At 47.2% G+C, this 17,077-nt stretch overlaps 1 protein-coding gene across 6 annotated transcripts in view; it reads left to right on the forward strand.

Moving 5' to 3' along the window:
- The window catches only part of PRMT8 (protein arginine methyltransferase 8), a 120,118-nt gene that overhangs the window by 63,883 nt on the left and 39,158 nt on the right, over positions 1-17,077 (forward strand). For all 6 annotated transcript variants that reach the window (XM_080660338.1, XM_080660337.1, XM_080660336.1 and 3 more), the window contains 2 exons: positions 1,381-1,536; positions 4,691-4,754. In XM_080660338.1, coding sequence (XP_080516464.1) covers positions 1,381-1,536; positions 4,691-4,754 — 220 coding nt within the window. The remainder of the gene's footprint in view (positions 1-1,380; positions 1,537-4,690; positions 4,755-17,077) is intronic.

Genomic DNA, 17,077 nt, shown 5'->3' on the forward strand with positions numbered 1-17,077 from the left:
CCCTAAGACCCAAAACCCCACTTCTATGTATTTACTCAAAGGAAATAGAAACATGCATCCTCAAAAATGCTATATGAAAATGTAACCCCTTTATTCATAACAATCCAAATACCCATTAACAAGTGAATGGATATGGTTATACAATGGAATACCAGTCAACAACAAGAACAAGAACAAGAATAAGAATGACAACTGTGGTAACAAGGAAAAAGGAACAAACCTTGGATACATGCAAGAAAATGAATGAATCTCAAAATCTTTGAGCAAAAGAAACAGATACAAAAGTGTACATGTTATATGATTCAATTTATATGAAGTTCTAAATCTGGCAGAAGGAAGCTTTGGTGATAGAAATTAGATCATTGATTGTCTGGAGTGGGAGTGAGGATTAATTGCAAACAGGCATGAAAGACTTTCTGGGATGATGGAAATGTTCTGTATCTTAATTATGGTGTGCATTTGTAAAAACTCTTACACTTAGTTATACTTTTAAAACCTGTGCTTTTTATTGTATGCAAGTTATACTAAAAACTACACTAAAATTATACCAAAAAATTCCAGTACTATTGGTGACCACTTAGAGTGTTTGCTGGTTGGTACCTTGAATAGACGAAGACCCCTGCCTCATCACCATACACAGATTAATCATGTTCTCCTTGGGCTGGAGGCAGCAGTAATGGGTAATCTAGTTTCTTTCTTACCACAAAGCACTTAAATAATGGTAGAAAAATGAATTTGTTTTCTTTTCCTAAAAGCAAACAAAAATAATATACACACAAAAAGCCTCCTTTAATAACTTGTTAAATGACAAAATTCTCACCATGACAGAAAGTTTTGCTTCAAGTGTAACTTGAATCTCTCATGCTGCATCCTACTAGTACTTTTGTTTCTTGGTAAATTGGAGTTTTCCCAGGTCTGGACATGAGTTTCTCCTTTGATAGTACAAAGCTATCTTGGGTAGAGTGTTAGGGCTGGAGTTGTTTGTAATGATGCAGGCAGCCATTGGTCTAGCTCAGTGGTCGGCAAACTCATTAGTCAACAGAGCCAAATATCAAGAGTACAACGATTGAAATTTCTTTTGAGAGCCAAATTTTTTAAACTTAAACTTCTTCTAACGCCACTTCTTCAAAATACACTCGCGCAGTCCGTGGTATTTTGTGGAAGAGCCACACTCAAGGGGCCAAAGAGCCGCATGTGGCTCACGAGCCGCGGTTTGCCAACCACTGGTCTAGCTGCCCCACAGTACTCTTCTGTGGCTTGCCTAGTGACATCACGAAGATCCTTGAAGAATTTGGTGGGACAGTCCTGGGGCCCGTGACCCTGGCGTACTCCCAAGTACCTTGAATACATTGACACTGACTTTCCTTTCCTTCCATACAGGAAATGCTGAAGGACGAGGTGCGGACGCTCACTTACCGGAACTCCATGTACCACAACAAGCACGTGTTCAAGGACAAAGTGGTGCTGGACGTGGGGAGTGGTACTGGGATCCTTTCCATGTTTGCTGCTAAAGCAGGGGCCAAGAAGGTGTTTGGGGTGAGCATGCCACCCCCCTCCCCTCGCGGTGGCCTCAGCAGAGCTGGCCCTGCCTTCTGCCCTCTCCAGCCTTTCCTAGTAGTACAAACCCTGATCCACCCCTCTGCTGAGTTCACACGCTCAAGAGAAAAATCAAGTGTGCCCCTCAGAAAGCAGGACAGTTTCCATGGCTCCCCATCAACCCGGGCATTGCTCCTGGCCCCTTGCCCTGGCGACTGCTGACATTTGCAGAGGATTTTTGACTTTTCAGAAACCATTCCAGTGTCATCAGTGCCTCACAATGCTTGAGAGGCAGTGCAGCATGATTACACGTGTGAGCTCTGGCCTTCCACTCATGAGATGTGGGACCGTGGGCAACTCACTGCTCTGTACCTCAGTTTCCCCAATGTATAAAATGGACATGAAAATAGTGTCTTGCCCATGAGGTCATTGTGAGGCATGAAAGGTTTAATACAGATGTAAGGAGCTTAGAACAGAACTGGCATAGGACAGACGCTCAGTGTTTATTAGGATAGTCGGGATAGGGCCCTAGGAGACAACAACAAGAAGACCCTCTGCTTTGTCCTTTAAAGGGCAACTTGGTAGATCTAAATTCTGCTGCTCTGGCTGCTGCAGCTTCTCTGGCTAGAGGTGGAGGCTGACCCTCTGGGAACCTCCTAGCATTCCTCTGTGAAAAAGAGAGATCTGTGCTGCTGGCTGCCATTGAAAAAATGCAGCGGGTCTACAAGTGGAAAATTGGAATTAATCTTGATCGAAATTCAAGTTACAATAAAAAACTCACAGCATATGCACAGGTGGCCCCTTTGGAGACGGTCCCGGGCAGCTGGGTAGGTTTCAGTGGGGCCTGATTCTCTGTCATTTCACTGGGTCATGATAACCTGTCCCAAGAACCCCAGGCTCCTGGGTTGACTAGGATCCTCCAAATCCCCTTGGTCAACCCCCTTCAGCAGGAACAGAATTCCTCCTTCACGCCTGACCCAGAAAGCATTTGGGCCTTAGCTGTAGAGGGTCTTCTGGAAACCTTGACCAGAAAAGCTATAATGCACTCAGCTGAGGCATGTGGTTAGGGTATGGGGCCAATCTGATGCCCAAGATCAAGTCCTGTCATCCTCACAGGTGCTGCCCTCCCAACCTTCCGGCTTCCCTTGACAAGGCCCTGCTCACCAGGGTGGAGGCCTCTTATCCAGTGCAGACTCCACTTCCAAGGAGCTCACACCGCCTCAGAGCGGCAAGACTGCATGCTGACCCCGGAGCACCTTCCTTACAGTGCTGACAGTTAGGCCCTGATTCAGCCCCAGTCTCTGCTAGGCACGTGGGAGCGGAGGGCTGCGCAGGGAGAGGCAGGGCCACCTGTCACCACCTTCCAAGTCGCCGGGGCTTCCAAGTCGGCAGGGGCTCCGGCCAAGGAGTTGTCAGGAAGGTCCCACCGGCGCCTTCCAACTGTGGTGACTGGTCCCAACCTGGCTGCCTCCTGCTCTTCTGCTGTAACAGCTCTTTTATAAACAGCTCCGCCACAGTTAGCCGGGCTTCTTTCAGGCTGGCTCATTTCACAGTTCAGTTTCTCCTGTTCCAGGCTCCCCCTTCCACCCACAGCTCTTCTCCAGTAGGGGAGCCAGGATGGCAGGAGAGAGAGAGGGAGGGAGAGAGAGAGGGAGGGAGAGAGGAAATTGACAGAGACAGCAGATGGAGACAGTGAAACTGGGAGACAGACATGAGAGAAATGGAGAGAGAGACAGAAGGATGGAAAGACTCAGAGAAAAGCGAGAGGACTGGGAGAGGGACTAACAAAAAGGAGAAAGAAAAGAAACTAGAAAACATGAAAATGGGGGAAATGAAGAGAGATTAAAGAACAAAGAGGGCGGAAAGGTAAAGGTAGAGGTAAGAAAAAGTGGAAAGAATATGAGTGCAGCCTCATGTGTCCCATGTGTGTTTCATCCTCACATTGGCCATGTGAGCAGGACTTGTGACTTAATGAGGAAACCAAGACGTAGCTAGAAAGCGGCAGAAGCCACATATAAATCCAGGCTGTCTGGTTCCAGGTCCCATGTTCTCCAAGGCTAAGCTCAGTACCCTCTTGCAGACAGGATGAAAACGTGGCGAGGCGAGGGAAAGAAAAGGAGAGAAGCAGTCCTGCAGGCAACAGGACTGTTGCCACGGAGCCTGGTAGCCCAGGGAAGGCTGGTCCTCTGGGGTCTGAGCCTTGGCTTGGGTATGCCTCCTCTACCAGAGTTTCCCTCTTTTGACCCTGTAGGTGCCCTCACCTTACCTCAGGCTTTGAGGAGGCTGCCAGAAACTCCTCAGTGGCCCTATGCAAATGTCCAAGGCCCTGGGGCAGTTTGCAGTGAGGCCTGAGTGTGAAGGTGAGGTGCCCGGGATTTAGCACAGTCTGGTCTCTGTGGAGGGCCAGCTAAAAAGGTGAGAACAGCTCTTGGCAGCTGCCCCTCTGTTTCCAGAGTCCTTGACCCTCCCTGGCATGCCCAGGGCCTCTAACCCTCAGGCTGGGATTTGATCTCCTGTGCTCCCACAATGGCCTTCTCTCAGCTGATGGTCAACTACCAACTACTCCCTCAAATACCTTGGCCCTCTGCTCAGGAGATTTTGGGAGCATGGAAAGACTTTTAGATTAAAAAGAATCAGAAGAGGTGAGAGTTAACTTGTGTGTGTGTGGCGGTGGGGGTGGAGGGGGGGAAGGGATCTGGCCCCAAGGCCCTGACTTGGCATTTTCCAGATGGTCCCTATCCTGGAATGTTCCAAGTTTAACCAGTGAGGGCTGGGGGTTGGGGGGTGGCAGGAAGACAATGTTGAGGGAGGCTCACAGCACCTCTGGTCGGTCCTGCATGCTCTCCTAGGAGGACAGTAGCTGTGCCACCTCATCCAATGCTTCTGTGGTTGGGAGAGTGAGGTCTGCCAGCTCCTCCCAAATCTCCCAACTTAGACACGGGCCTCCATTGTGAAGTGCAGGGTGGGCTCCAGCCTCGCAGCAAAGGCACCCCACAAGGTGGGAGGGCTGCATTGTAGTTTTTAATCTGCCACAGATTAGCAGTGACAGCTGTGGGCACATTACTGCACCCCTGTAGATCTCAGCTTCTCCGTCCCTTAACTTGATGCTGGTTGTATTTTTGATGTGTTGCTCCTTTGTTCTGTGCCTTTCTAGATTGAATGCTCCAGTATTTCTGACTACTCAGAGAAGATCATTAAGGCCAACCACTTGGACAACAGTAAGACATACCTCCATGTGTTTTCCCATGGATGGAGGGGGCTTTTACTTCCTTGTTTGGGTGGCAGAGAGTGACATGAGAGAAGAGTACAGAGCACTTGGCTTTGGGGAGAAAGAGACCAGCTGTTAGCAGGGCTGTGGTCATGGGGTTCTGAGGTTCCCAATCTCTGCCATGTCAGCCAAGGTACGTTTGTCCCAGCTCAACTTCCTATGAGCCCAGCCTGTGGCTAAATTCTTGGTTGCCATGCCTTCTGCTTGGTCCCAGCTATAGGCAGTCTATTGAGTTTTTCAAAATGGCAGCTATTCCTCCTTCTCCTCTTCTCTCTCTACAACACCTAGCCCCCATCTTTCTCCATTACCCATCCAGTGGAGTGGATGTGGCCCCTGATTAGAAGGTGTCCTTGTATCTTTTATCAGTTATCTGTCAGCAGAAGGAGATCTAGTTGCCAGGCCCCATGTTGAGTGGGGCAGATCATGTAGGGTTTACAAACTAGGAAAACAAGTTTCTAAGGATGATGGAGGCCTTTTGAGAATTTTAAACAAAGGAAAAGAATTCTCTATAGAGAATGGATTGGGAATCCTCAGCATACAGATTTTATTTAAAGCTATACAATGAGGTCACTTAGGGATGGAGGAGGAAAGAAATGGGCCAAAAGTAAAGCTCTTGGGCATTTCAACACTTGGAGATCAGGCAGAGAAGAAGGGGCCAGCAGAGAGGCAGAGAAGATACATTCAGCGAGGTTGGAGGACATTCAGGAGAGAGGAGTACCATGAAACCAAGGGAAAGAGGAAGTGGTCAACTGTCTCTTAGGGAATGCTGACAGTAAGATAAGAACAGAGAAGTGGCCACTGAATTAGGCTATGTGGAGGTTACTGTGCTCTTGCAAGAGCAGACTAAGTGTAGGGGTGAAGACCAAAGTCCACTTAGAGTAGGTTAGGGAGAGACTGTGAAGTGAGGACTACAAATAAGTCTTCTTGCTGTAATGGGGAACAGAAAAAATGGAACAGGAGCTACAAGGAAATATGGGATCAGAGAAGTGAGTTGTTTTTTTAAGGACAGGAGATACGAAAACATGTGTATGATTCAATGGTCCAGTAGAGAGGAAAAACAAAATTGCAGACACAGGAAAAAGTAAATTTAGGAGCAAAGACCTTGAGAAGGTAAGAGGGCCTGGGGTGCAAAGCACAGATGGAGGGTTGACCTTTATCTTGGAGTAGAGACAGTTTAACCACAGTAACAGAGGGAAAGGGGGGTGGTGTGGGTTCAAATGGAGCTGGGCCAATGGTGGAAAACCTTTGCTTTGTTTCTTCTATTTTCTCAATTAAGAATGAGAAAGTCATTGGTGGAAAAGACCAGAAGGGGAGAGGTGTAAGTGTTTTGGGAGATGAGAAGAAATAGAATGGTCTCTTAGAGGGGGCAGGGAGGGGAAGAAAACACACTGGGTAGTAGGGATGGCTGGGGGCCAGCACCCTTGTTAGAGGTGTATGGACATAGCTATGCAGTGAGCTCAGTGCTCCTACTGTGCTCAGCAGCCTTGGTGCAGTGGAGGGGACAGCTGCCTGGGTGGGGGCCCTGCTGGGAGGACACAACAGAGGGAGGGAGGAGCCAGAGTTACAATAATGAACCTTGAAATCTGAGCTGGGTGAACAGGAGGTGAGGAAGTGAAGGGGTACAGGTAGGTGACTGCTAGTGAAAAAGGCTAGGGGTGGGGGGTGAGCAACACCTGCAGGGCCATGAGCAGAGCCAACATCCAGAGGCCTCTTTCCAGCCTGAGTAGGGGAAGTGTTGCTCAGATAAACTGACCTAGGGCTTGCCATTCAATATCCGCGATCTAGGGCTTGTCATTCAACCTGTCTTGGTTCACTTAGGGGCCAGATCTCTTCTGTACACCCCTCAGGGAAGTACTTGAGCTGGGCAGAAGTGATCGAGAGGTGACCTCCCTACTGGCCTACTAAAGATGCCAAAAGAAAACGGTGGGTTTTCTCTGCAAGGGTGGCGCAACCTGGCACCTGCGTGTTTTCACCTGACCTCCTTTTCTCCAGGTCTGTGAAGTAGGACAGGTGGTTTCCCATTTAACAGATGTGGAGACTGAGGACAGGAGACGTGGGGCAGAGCCTTTGGTTTCACCTCTCATTCCTGTACTCTTTCCTAAAGTTGATGTGGAAGCTCATCAATTCTGAGTGTCTGCCATTTCTGAAAATGAAAATGAAAATAGATGTAGAGGCGGATTTCCTGTCAGAGTTATTGAGTCTCAGCCCTGGGCTCTGAGGGGCCTTCAAAGAACATTTAACAATCCCCCTACTCTGCCCAGGCTTCACTTGCACAGGGATTCCTGCCCTTTGAAGGTCTGCCCAGCCTCTTACTCTTCACCTGTCTCTATTGCCGCCGGCTCTTGGAGTCTGGAACTGCAGCCTCCAGGCTCACCTCCCTGCTCTGGCTAGCAGAGGGCCACTGCCTTGCACCATTGGTAGCAGAGTGTGGGGTGGGAGGAACTCGCAGAAGTGGAGAGATCCCTGAACTTCAGGAGGAGAGCGGTCTGATGCTGAAACTTGCCAGGAAAAGAACTGCTCAGCCCCTGACCACCCCTTCTTATTCTCACTTCATGGTCCCCACCTCTCTTCCCTGCCTCAGACTCCTATAACTTTTTAAAATTCCCCTGCCCTTCCTTTTTCTCTTCTTTCTTGTAGCCTGCAAAACATTCCAATTGACAAAAGAGGTACAAATACAACTGTGGGTTTTTAGCCATTTGCGAGTGAGTTGTGACATGGTGCCCCATCACCCCTGAACACATGAATGGACATGACTACAAACAAGGGCATTTGCTTATATAAACACAGGGCAGCCATTGAAATCAGGAGGGAAACGTGAATACTTTGTTGTTATCTAGTGCTCAGATCCTCATCACATCCTGCCAGTTGTTACCATCGCACCCACAGCAAAAGGACTCAGTTCTGGGCACGCGCGGCATTTGTCAACGAGTCTCTCTTTCCTTCAGGCTGGGACAGACTCTCCTCCATTTGGTGGCCTTCGACCACAGGCCGTGTTCTGTGGATGCCGCTCGGTTTGGGCTGTGTGTGTGGTTCTTCCTTGGTGACGCACCTGCGGGAGCAGCAGCCCCACGCTGGTTCTCCTTGTGCACTGGCATGCAGTTTGGGTTTCCTGGTTCCTGACAGCATTGACTTTGACCATGTGGTTCAGGCAATGTCTGCTAGGTTTCATCATGGTCAAGTTGCTCATTCCCCCTTCATAGTCAGTAAGATTTTCTGGGACGGGTACTTTGAAACCGTGTAAATACTACTGTTTCATGCCTCATCATTCATTTCCCATTTTATTCAATAGACTGTATCTATTATTATCAGTACTTACTTTGATTCTCAAATTGTCCCTGATTTGGTCACTGGAGCATCTTCAAGCTGGTTTCTAAGTCCCTTTGACATGCTTCCTTCGCTTCCTGTGAGCGTTCTCATGTTCTGGCACCGATGTTTCAGGCTCACCTCGTACTTTCCACGCCTCTGTTCCAGAACCAACATTCTCTCCAAGCCTTGATTTCATTTAGTGGACAGGGGCATTTAGAAATGAGGACTCGGGGCTAGGTGTGCGTCCTGACTTCAGGGTGCGGATGATCCCGGCAATCTCAGAAGAAAGAACTAGTGTGTGTGTGTGTGTGTGTGTGTGTGTGTGTGTGTGTGTACATACACACTTACCAAACATGCATTTCTACATCTATCTGCACATATTGTCAAGTATGAGTCCATCTATCATACTTCTCCACTTCTAATCTAGCACCATGGTGTCCAGCTTGTATCGCCCTTTGCATTCCCATGCTTGTGCCTCATTTCTCGGAGGATGAAAACTCTGACTCCTGTTATTCTGCATGTGTTTATGTACTGGGTCAATCCCTTGTGTGTAAACAACCTCCCATTGTCAGCACCTCCTGCCCCTGCAGATGCTTCTGTCACCCGGTGCTGGGCTCCGACACCCTGTGCCAGGCAGCCGCCCACAGGGCACCCTCCCTTCCCTGCTCAGGCTCCAGTTGGGCCCCTGTAGCCCCCCTCCCACACCAGGGTGCCCTACTCACCCACTCTGGCTCTGATGTACTGTGCTGGCTGCCCTCACTGCTCAAGCTTCAACACCTCACGCTGGACTATTGTGGTATCTACCCCCAACCCCTCCCGGGGCAGCAGAGAGGTCTGGTTCGCTCAGCCCCACGTGATGGCTTTAGGATGGACTTGTTCCATGCTTCCTATGTTGATGGCTCACACTTGATTCTGTCATTGAGGCAAAGGCTAAGAAGGACAAACCATTATCCTCAAGTGAATAGCCAGCCCTGTGCCCCATGCCCTGTCCTTATTCCTACCCCTCACACACACTGTGCCCAGGGGGAAGGGCCTTTAGAAGGCAGAGCTGCTTTCATCTCTGTCTCCTCAGGTAGCAACAGTGGGTGGAGGGGAGAGGAGGCCAGGGTCCTGTCAGCTGCATAGCTCATCCAGCCGTGGCATGTGAACTAGAGAGGGGACAGCGTAACTGCACAACTGCTTCCATGGAAATGCTTTTGAAATGCTGTGTCAGCCAGCATTTGTGTGTGTCTCTGGAGTGTAGGTGTAGAGACATAAATAACAACACAGGACATAAAATACCTGCCACCCAGCATCAATCAATCTCTCTCTCTCTCCACCTCCACACAGCTCCTCAGGATGAATTCTTCGCGTGCAGCCATGCACCTCCATGAAGCCATGCAGCAGCCGTGCAGCCCTCACACGCTGCTTCCATGTGCGTGGCCCCCACACAAGCCCACAGCCTCCTCTCTGACTTGGGCTCTGACAACTATTATTTCCTCTCTTTCTCTGCCCAGGAAACCAGTGGGCTGCTGCGATGCTTAAAAAGGTAGATTCACTTGTAAATGTTGACATGGGAGCTCAGGGATTGATACAATTTTTATAGTTCTAGAAACAAAAGAAATATACCCTTTTTATTTCTCAGAAAACTAAAAGAAAGAAAGCATATCCCTTTTTTCTCTTCTTCTACTGGTGCACATCCTAAAACACACCTGTCATGGATGGAAGGGGCCTGAGCGTAGCATGACCAGAGTGGCAATGGACAGAGAGGCCTCTGCTACATAACTTCAGGGGGGTGTTGGCACATTGCTTCACCTTTCTGAGCTCAGCTTGCTCCACGTAGAGGAGATATGTCCATGAACAGCTTGCAGGGGTGCTCGGGGATTATAGATAATGTACGTCAAGTACCTGATATGGGGCTTTATGTGTAGTAGGTGCCTACCAAAAATGAACTTTGTTGACCACATAGCTCCAAGGCTTTTATAGATGCTGCTTGAATTCTCTACTCTGCAGCAGTCCTCTGGGCTCTGCAGTCATCCAATCCGGGATGATTTCTTGGACGGGGTCTTCTGAGAGCCGTGATTGTTAGAAAGCACTGCCTTCCACTGAGAGGCATTCCCCTTGCTGGGGGCTTCCCAGTGCTCCTTTGGAGCCAGATGGAGTGAGGAGGCTTCTTCACATGGTTGCCTTCCTCCCATATCTCCGGGCAGCCCCCCTCCCCCAGTTCCTTTACCCTTTGTGCTGGTCTGAGTCACCTTTTCTTCTGCCCATGCCTCTGTATCTCTCTCACACTTAAACAGTCAGGCTAAGAAACAAGCACAGCCAGGCAACTGGCCCAGATGCTGCACTTGGAACAATGTGGCTCCAGTTCCATTAGCAGTTATGGAAGAGGCTATGTCACACTGATACAGAGTCGGAATCAACTACACTTGCCTACTGGCAAGTTGTAGCTCCCAACCTGTATCTGCTGTGTGGTAGTTTTGAATCCAAACTGAGTCCCACTCTTATTTATATTAAACATCACGTTGTTAGATTTGGTCCTTCCTTGCAGAGCATCACTCTCCTAAGGTCATTGTTCCCTGCTTGGTGTTACTTGTATATTGGATAGGTGCCCAGGGGTGATGTGGATGCTTCTTCAGGCTCTTTCTCACTCAGCTCCTAATCTGAACCTTGGAATTCAGTCAGGTAGCCAGTTATGAACCCACACAATAATTTGTCACCTTTCCCATAAAGATATCATGGAGGTGAGATCTGGTCAAACTCACTTTCTGTATCTCTGTTTCTTCATCTGTGAAATGGGAATTATAGTGGCACATAACTGATAGCGTCATTGTGAGAGGCACCAAGTTCCTGTATGTAAAACCGTGGTGTACTGGAGTGGGCTCTACAGGCTCCTAAGAGCTGGTTGTTAAATTGTCAGTATTGTTAAATTTGTGGAATGGATGAAGTCACTTTGGTGTTTCGAAGTTGGCCACAGTGGGCGTATTTACACTACAGAAATCAGCAAATGTGAAAATCAGGGCTTCTTTCCTGGAGAGCCAGTTAATTGTCTATCAGCATACCACTGTGTAAAATACAGCAGTATCCAGAGCGCAGTAAGCAGCCAATAAATGTGAAGTATTGTTATTATTACTTCATTTATTAATTTGACCAATAACCCTGTCAAAAGAAAACAAGATGAGTCAGCTGTGATGGTTTTTAATGAACTTGTACTAGTGCTCCTGGCAGTTGTGACTTCCTTTCCAAACTGCTCCAGAGGACAGTTCACAGTCTTAGGACTGGGTTTCCTACACCCATCCCTCCAGGCATTAGTATGCAACTCTCCCAGTCCTGTGCCAGGCGAGGGGTGGGTGAACACAAATAGGACACACAAGATCTTTGCCCTCATGAAACTTAGAGTCTCACAGAGAAGGCAAACATCAAAGCAAGTGAACAAACAATATCATAATAAAATTAAAATAGTGAAAGCACTTAGAAAGAAGCATGTTAGAGTTGTTGAGAAAAATGTGGCATCCACTTTCATTGGGTGGTGGCAGTGGCTTACTGGAACCATTCACCCTGCCTTGTGAGCGATTCTGTGCCTCTCTTCCCAACCTGCCATGAGTGACATTGTGGTGAGAGCTGAAATCAGCCATGGTGGAAGTATTTGCACCACAGACATCAGCAAACATTAAAAATCAGGGGTTTTTCCCCCCTCACAGAGCCTGTTGTTAAACATGGAACAGCACAGCACTGGAAAGTGGACCCTTCTCTGAGTAGGGAATTGAAGCTGAGACCCAAGAGATTAAGAGAGGTCAGCATGCTAAGAGCAGAGGGAAGAGTATTTACACAGAAGGACTGATGGTACAAATTCCCTGGGGTGGGAGACACATTCTACCTGTCCCATGTATAATTAGTGAGTGAAAGCTGGAATGCTTTCCTCAATCCCTGAGCCTAGGGGAAGCTTTGCTGCCTTCTACATTCCCATTGATTTCAACCACTCTATCTAGTACCATTCCCTTCTTAATTTCTTCCACGTTGGCCCAGCCCAGAAAATCATCTGCATGTGGCCAGGTGTTAGGGATCTGCCCGGCTGTATCATGCTAGGGGTTCTAAGTGGTCGATGACAACTTGGGGTAGGGAAGAGTCCTGGCATGGGTTTGATTACCCGAGTGTTAGTACAGTCAGTGCCTAGGGAAGCAGATGTGCCAAGCAGGAGCTCTGGCCAGGGAAGGGCTATGGCCAAAGCTGAGAGCTCCAGCTAAGCCAACTGGGTCCTCAGCCCTCAAGGGAGCCAGAGCAGGCTAGGACATGAAGCCAGACAGATTATGCACCTGACAAGGCAGAAGCTCAAGCCCTATGTTCTTGGGTGAATAGAGGACTTGGGAAGAGAGAGGGGAACCATATTTAAGACTCTACTATGTTGAGTATACCTAGCACCTAGGCCTCATTGATGCCACTCCATTATGGGGTCTGTTTCCTGCAGGATATATCCCAAGTGCCATTAGATATTGAGGGTAATGATGTTGGTATTCTATTTCTTCCATCATCACTGGCTTACGAATAGGGGTGGGTTTGACCTTGTAAGGGGTTTATCCATATATCTGAACCCTGGAGAAGATGAGGCTGGGAAGCCAAGGCGAGCTGATGGGTTCTACCTCTATTATGATTCCCCCTCTTTTCACCCTACCAACCAACACCACCAGCCTTTAGGGGAAGAATGGGTTGTCCTTGTCCTTCTCTGATTTCTTGTGGCATGCACAACAATTCCATGGTGAGCTGGACAGTCTGATCATTTGCAGATGAAGGAAAGGAATCTCAGGAAGGTTGGTGACTTGTACCTTTTGACTTCTGTAAAATCCAGTTCTCTCATTAGACAAATGGAACAATGAAACCAACCTCACAGGTAATTGTGAGGATTATTGAGACAATACATGTAAAATCACTGTGTAAGGTGCTATTGAAATACTGATAATTTTTTGCTATCATAATTAGACTAGTTTAAAGATCTTTTGTCTGAATTCAGTACCCATTTTTTTCCAAAGTTGCTTATTCATTCACTCATTTATTCATTCATTCACAATCTTTGAATGTTTGTGAGGAGTCAAGTGCTCTGCTAGATCCTGGAAATAGGAAGCTGAAATACTACTAAGAGAAGACCATAGGCTAGAGGTTAGTCAGGCCCTCAGAAGGTGCGAGACAGGCAGTATGGTTGTTGTCAACATAGGTCTGTGAGGAGCATAGCAAGGGCGTGGAGGGCAGTGGGTGGCTGTGCTGAGATGCGGATGGCATTGCGGAAGCTCCGCTGTCTCATCACGTGCTCCCTGTCCTCCCACTCAAGACCCTCATGCCCACTCTTCTGTGGGACAAGATCTGTTTTGGGAAACAGTAAGGAGTCTACAGTGGGGAAACCACTCAGATGGACCTTGGGGGGTTCACTGACTCTCATGAACATGCTGGAGGCCCAAATGAGACAGGCTGGCCTGGCTTATAAAACAAAAGCATAAAAAAACAACAAAAAAACCCTAAACGGTTAAACCAATGACCATGAATTAGAATGACTACATTTATGTAATAGCCACTCAAGCCAAAAGGAAAAAATAATCTCCCTAAAAACAACCAAATATATATATATATATATGGATGCCTAATTTGTAAACTTGGAGTTGCAGGGGGGGAATCTCCCTATTTGGAGTTTATTGCCTCCTGTTGTGTATTTAATTATGATTAATCATTCTAAACTTTACAAGCCAGGGTTCTGTCACCACTGCTGGAACAAACTTTCCATCATCCTTACGGAATAAAGACACAGCTCTATAGAGTGACCTCAAAACAAACTTGAGTTGACACAGTGTTTGTGATGTTGGATCCAGATTAGGAGTGAGGCTCTGCAGCCCATTGCTGCTCAGAACCCTAATATCAGCAGCTAAGATCCCCTTTGAAAAGGCTTGCCATGGAGCAGGACACCTGTAGCTGTGTGTGCACATACAGTTCTTTGAGTCAACCCCATACCATACACTGGCCAATAATTCCTAATTAATTGCCATAAAGAGGTAGCATTTTGCAGATTGGGAAACTGAATCTCATAGTTTAAGTAATTGTTGGGTGAGACTACCCAAGATGATACCCCTGGGCAATTGTATTTGGGTCCGTAGAAACAATGTGGCCTCTTTTTAAAAAAATCAGGCTTGAAATTGGTGCAAATTGAAGTCAAACTGGACTTTGCAGCCACTGGTTCTTTATTGATGTCAGTTATTCCCCAGTCAGACTTGCTGAATACCTTACACATGCTCAACACATATTTGAAAAATCAAAGCATTTTGGAACTGCAAAATATCTTAGGGATTTTTAGATTCAACCTTCCTCCTTCCCCCCCCCCCCCCCCCGCCCATTCATGCATTAACTCCATTCCATGGAGTCTAGTCCATGGAATAGTCCTGGGGAACCTTGCACTAGGCACGCAGTGAGGAAACCAAGGCCCCCCAGAAAGAGAACCTATTTAATCAAGGTTGTCAGCTGGAACAAGAGCATAAATTGTCTGCCTCCAGGACTCAGTATAAGGTTGTGCAGGTTGGGCGCTGCACAAAAGCAACTGGGTGAGGGGATAACTCAGGTGTGAAATCTAGTCCTCAGCTGGACTGAAGGGAGGTGTGTCTTTTTCCTTTCACAAAGGGACCATCCACTCACTGCACCAAGTGGGGGCCACATCTGCTCTGAGAAGGATGCAGAAGGGCAATGTTTAATGAACAGAGGCCCAGATTGTTGAGTGTTCTATGGGTTAATTGATTCCTTCTGCCTTTTTGTAAGCAGAAACAGTGTGCTTTTTGCTGTTCTGTGATCTACTGTCTCTTCATATCTCTGCATCTTTGTACCTATAGGAGCAAATGGAGAAGAGGTCTAGTGCTGAAAACAGGGGCAGCATTCACTCACTCTAGGGGCACTCAAGGAATGCATCATACATACCTATCTGTCTGACTAAACTATAAGTCCTTGTTCATTTTTGCTGCTTGCAGTCCTACTAGTATTCCTACTAGTCCATGGAATAGTCCTGGGGAACCTTGCACTAGGCACCCAAGGGTGGAGGTCATGGGGCACCACAGGCAGAAGATATCTTCCTGGGCCACTGGGAGACTATGATTTAATGCATTTATCCATTCATTCATCATTCATTCATTCATTCATTCACAATCTTTGAATGTTTGTGCCCATGGACATGTGCAGGCATTAGTGAAGAGCCTTCAAGAAATGTGCACAGAGAAAAGAAAGGGAGGCCACTGAAACACTTTAAAAAAATTTTAAAAAATAAGACAAGAGAGGCTTTGCACACAAATAACTAAGCAGGTGGGTCAGGCATATTTGTTAGTTTTTTTTTCAGAATAAGAAATAAATTAGGCACTCTATTTGCATTTTCCAAAGCCCTTTACTTTGTCTTCTTGTGAATTCTCTTGGTGCTTTCTGGGCCCTGCCCTGGGCTGGGTTCCTGCTCGTGGCTCTCAGAGCCCCCAGAGAAGCAGAATATTAATGCCTACTCCTTCCACCCCTTCTAACCTTTTGGAGAAGACTGGCCCTTCCTGCTCTTACTTCTTAGAGGTAGGGCTTCTGAGCAATAACCAGGAGAGTCACATGAGCCTGGGCCTCAGTGGAGAATGACCTGGGCCAGTGTACATCTGCCAGGTGTCTGATTCTTTATGTAGTAGGCCTTATCTGATTAGGCCTTAATTAAATACCAGATATTGGAAAGTAGAACATCATTAGAGGTTGCTAATGAGCACTCCATCACCCACCTGCATTATCCACTGTGAAGACAGGAATAAAACTAGTGACCTGTGTGCCCTTTGCCATCTAGAAGCCTCCAAGCCAAATTAATTTTTGTGAAACTCAGATTCAGAACAGATGTGAGTTTTGGATTTTTTTTATAACTCTCAAATACAGGTCATTGTTCAATGTTCACAGCAAAGCTCAGGCATTGTGTGCAGAAAGAGGGTTTCAGAGCATAAATATGGGTAACCTTCCAGAGATAATGTTCAGATAGAACCAGCCAACCAATACATCACCCTGTCAATTTCACAGCGGCATCTAAGAGAGCTTTTGCTTTGAACTTTACAACAATGAATACAAAGAGAGACCCCGAAATTAGATGTATGTGTATGTCAAATGATCAAAAACCCAACTAAGAAGTTTCTCCTTCCACAGGTCTTGGAAGGTCTTGGAAGTGACTCATTGGCAAAAGCCACTTAGAGCAGGGGCTTTGTTGCAGCCCATCCCCTCCACCTCTATGGGCTGGTCAGCAAGGGGGATATGTCAGAAAATGTCTACATTCTGCTGAGGCCTGGCTCTGAGCCTGGCCTTCACATGTGTTATTTCATTTCATCAGTACAACCACCTGCTAAGTAGATGTTCTTTTGGGCTGTTCTTTGGAGAACTGGAGTTTGCTTTGGTCAAGTAACTTGTGGAAAGTAGTAGTACAGCTAATAATGAGACTATCCAGCACTTACCATAAACCCAGGTTTTTCTGACTGCAAAGCCCATGTTCTTGTCAAAACACTATGTTGTCTCCCTCATGAACCCACTGGGGAGTGAATCTGGTTGTGAACATATGCAAGAGCAATAGAGGCATCACCCCAACCTTCTCTGGGTTTGAATCATCATGGAGTCTAACATGGGGTGGGGTCATGAGAAGAGTGTTAAGAGTCATGGCATATCAGACCTGGGCCCTATTTCCACGGCCACATGTAACCTCTCTAAGCCTCAATTTCCTTAGTTCTAAATAAGAATAAAGTGTTTACTTCATAGAGTTGTTGGAGGATTACATAATATGGTGCATGTCGTGGGCTTAGTCCACCACATAGTAACTGCTCAATACATTTTAGGGAGAAAATATGCAAGTAGCTTTCAATTCACTTTGTATAAACTAGCATGGTGAAGGGTGAGGTATGTCCCACCCTAAATGTAGAATCAGAACCAGGCTAAAACCCTTAGATCGAGCCCTGCAAAGTGTGGCCTTGGGGT

The sequence above is a fragment of the Plecotus auritus genome, assembly GCF_963455305.1.
Source record: "Plecotus auritus genome assembly, chromosome: 3".
NCBI classification, from domain to species: domain Eukaryota; kingdom Metazoa; phylum Chordata; class Mammalia; order Chiroptera; family Vespertilionidae; genus Plecotus; species Plecotus auritus.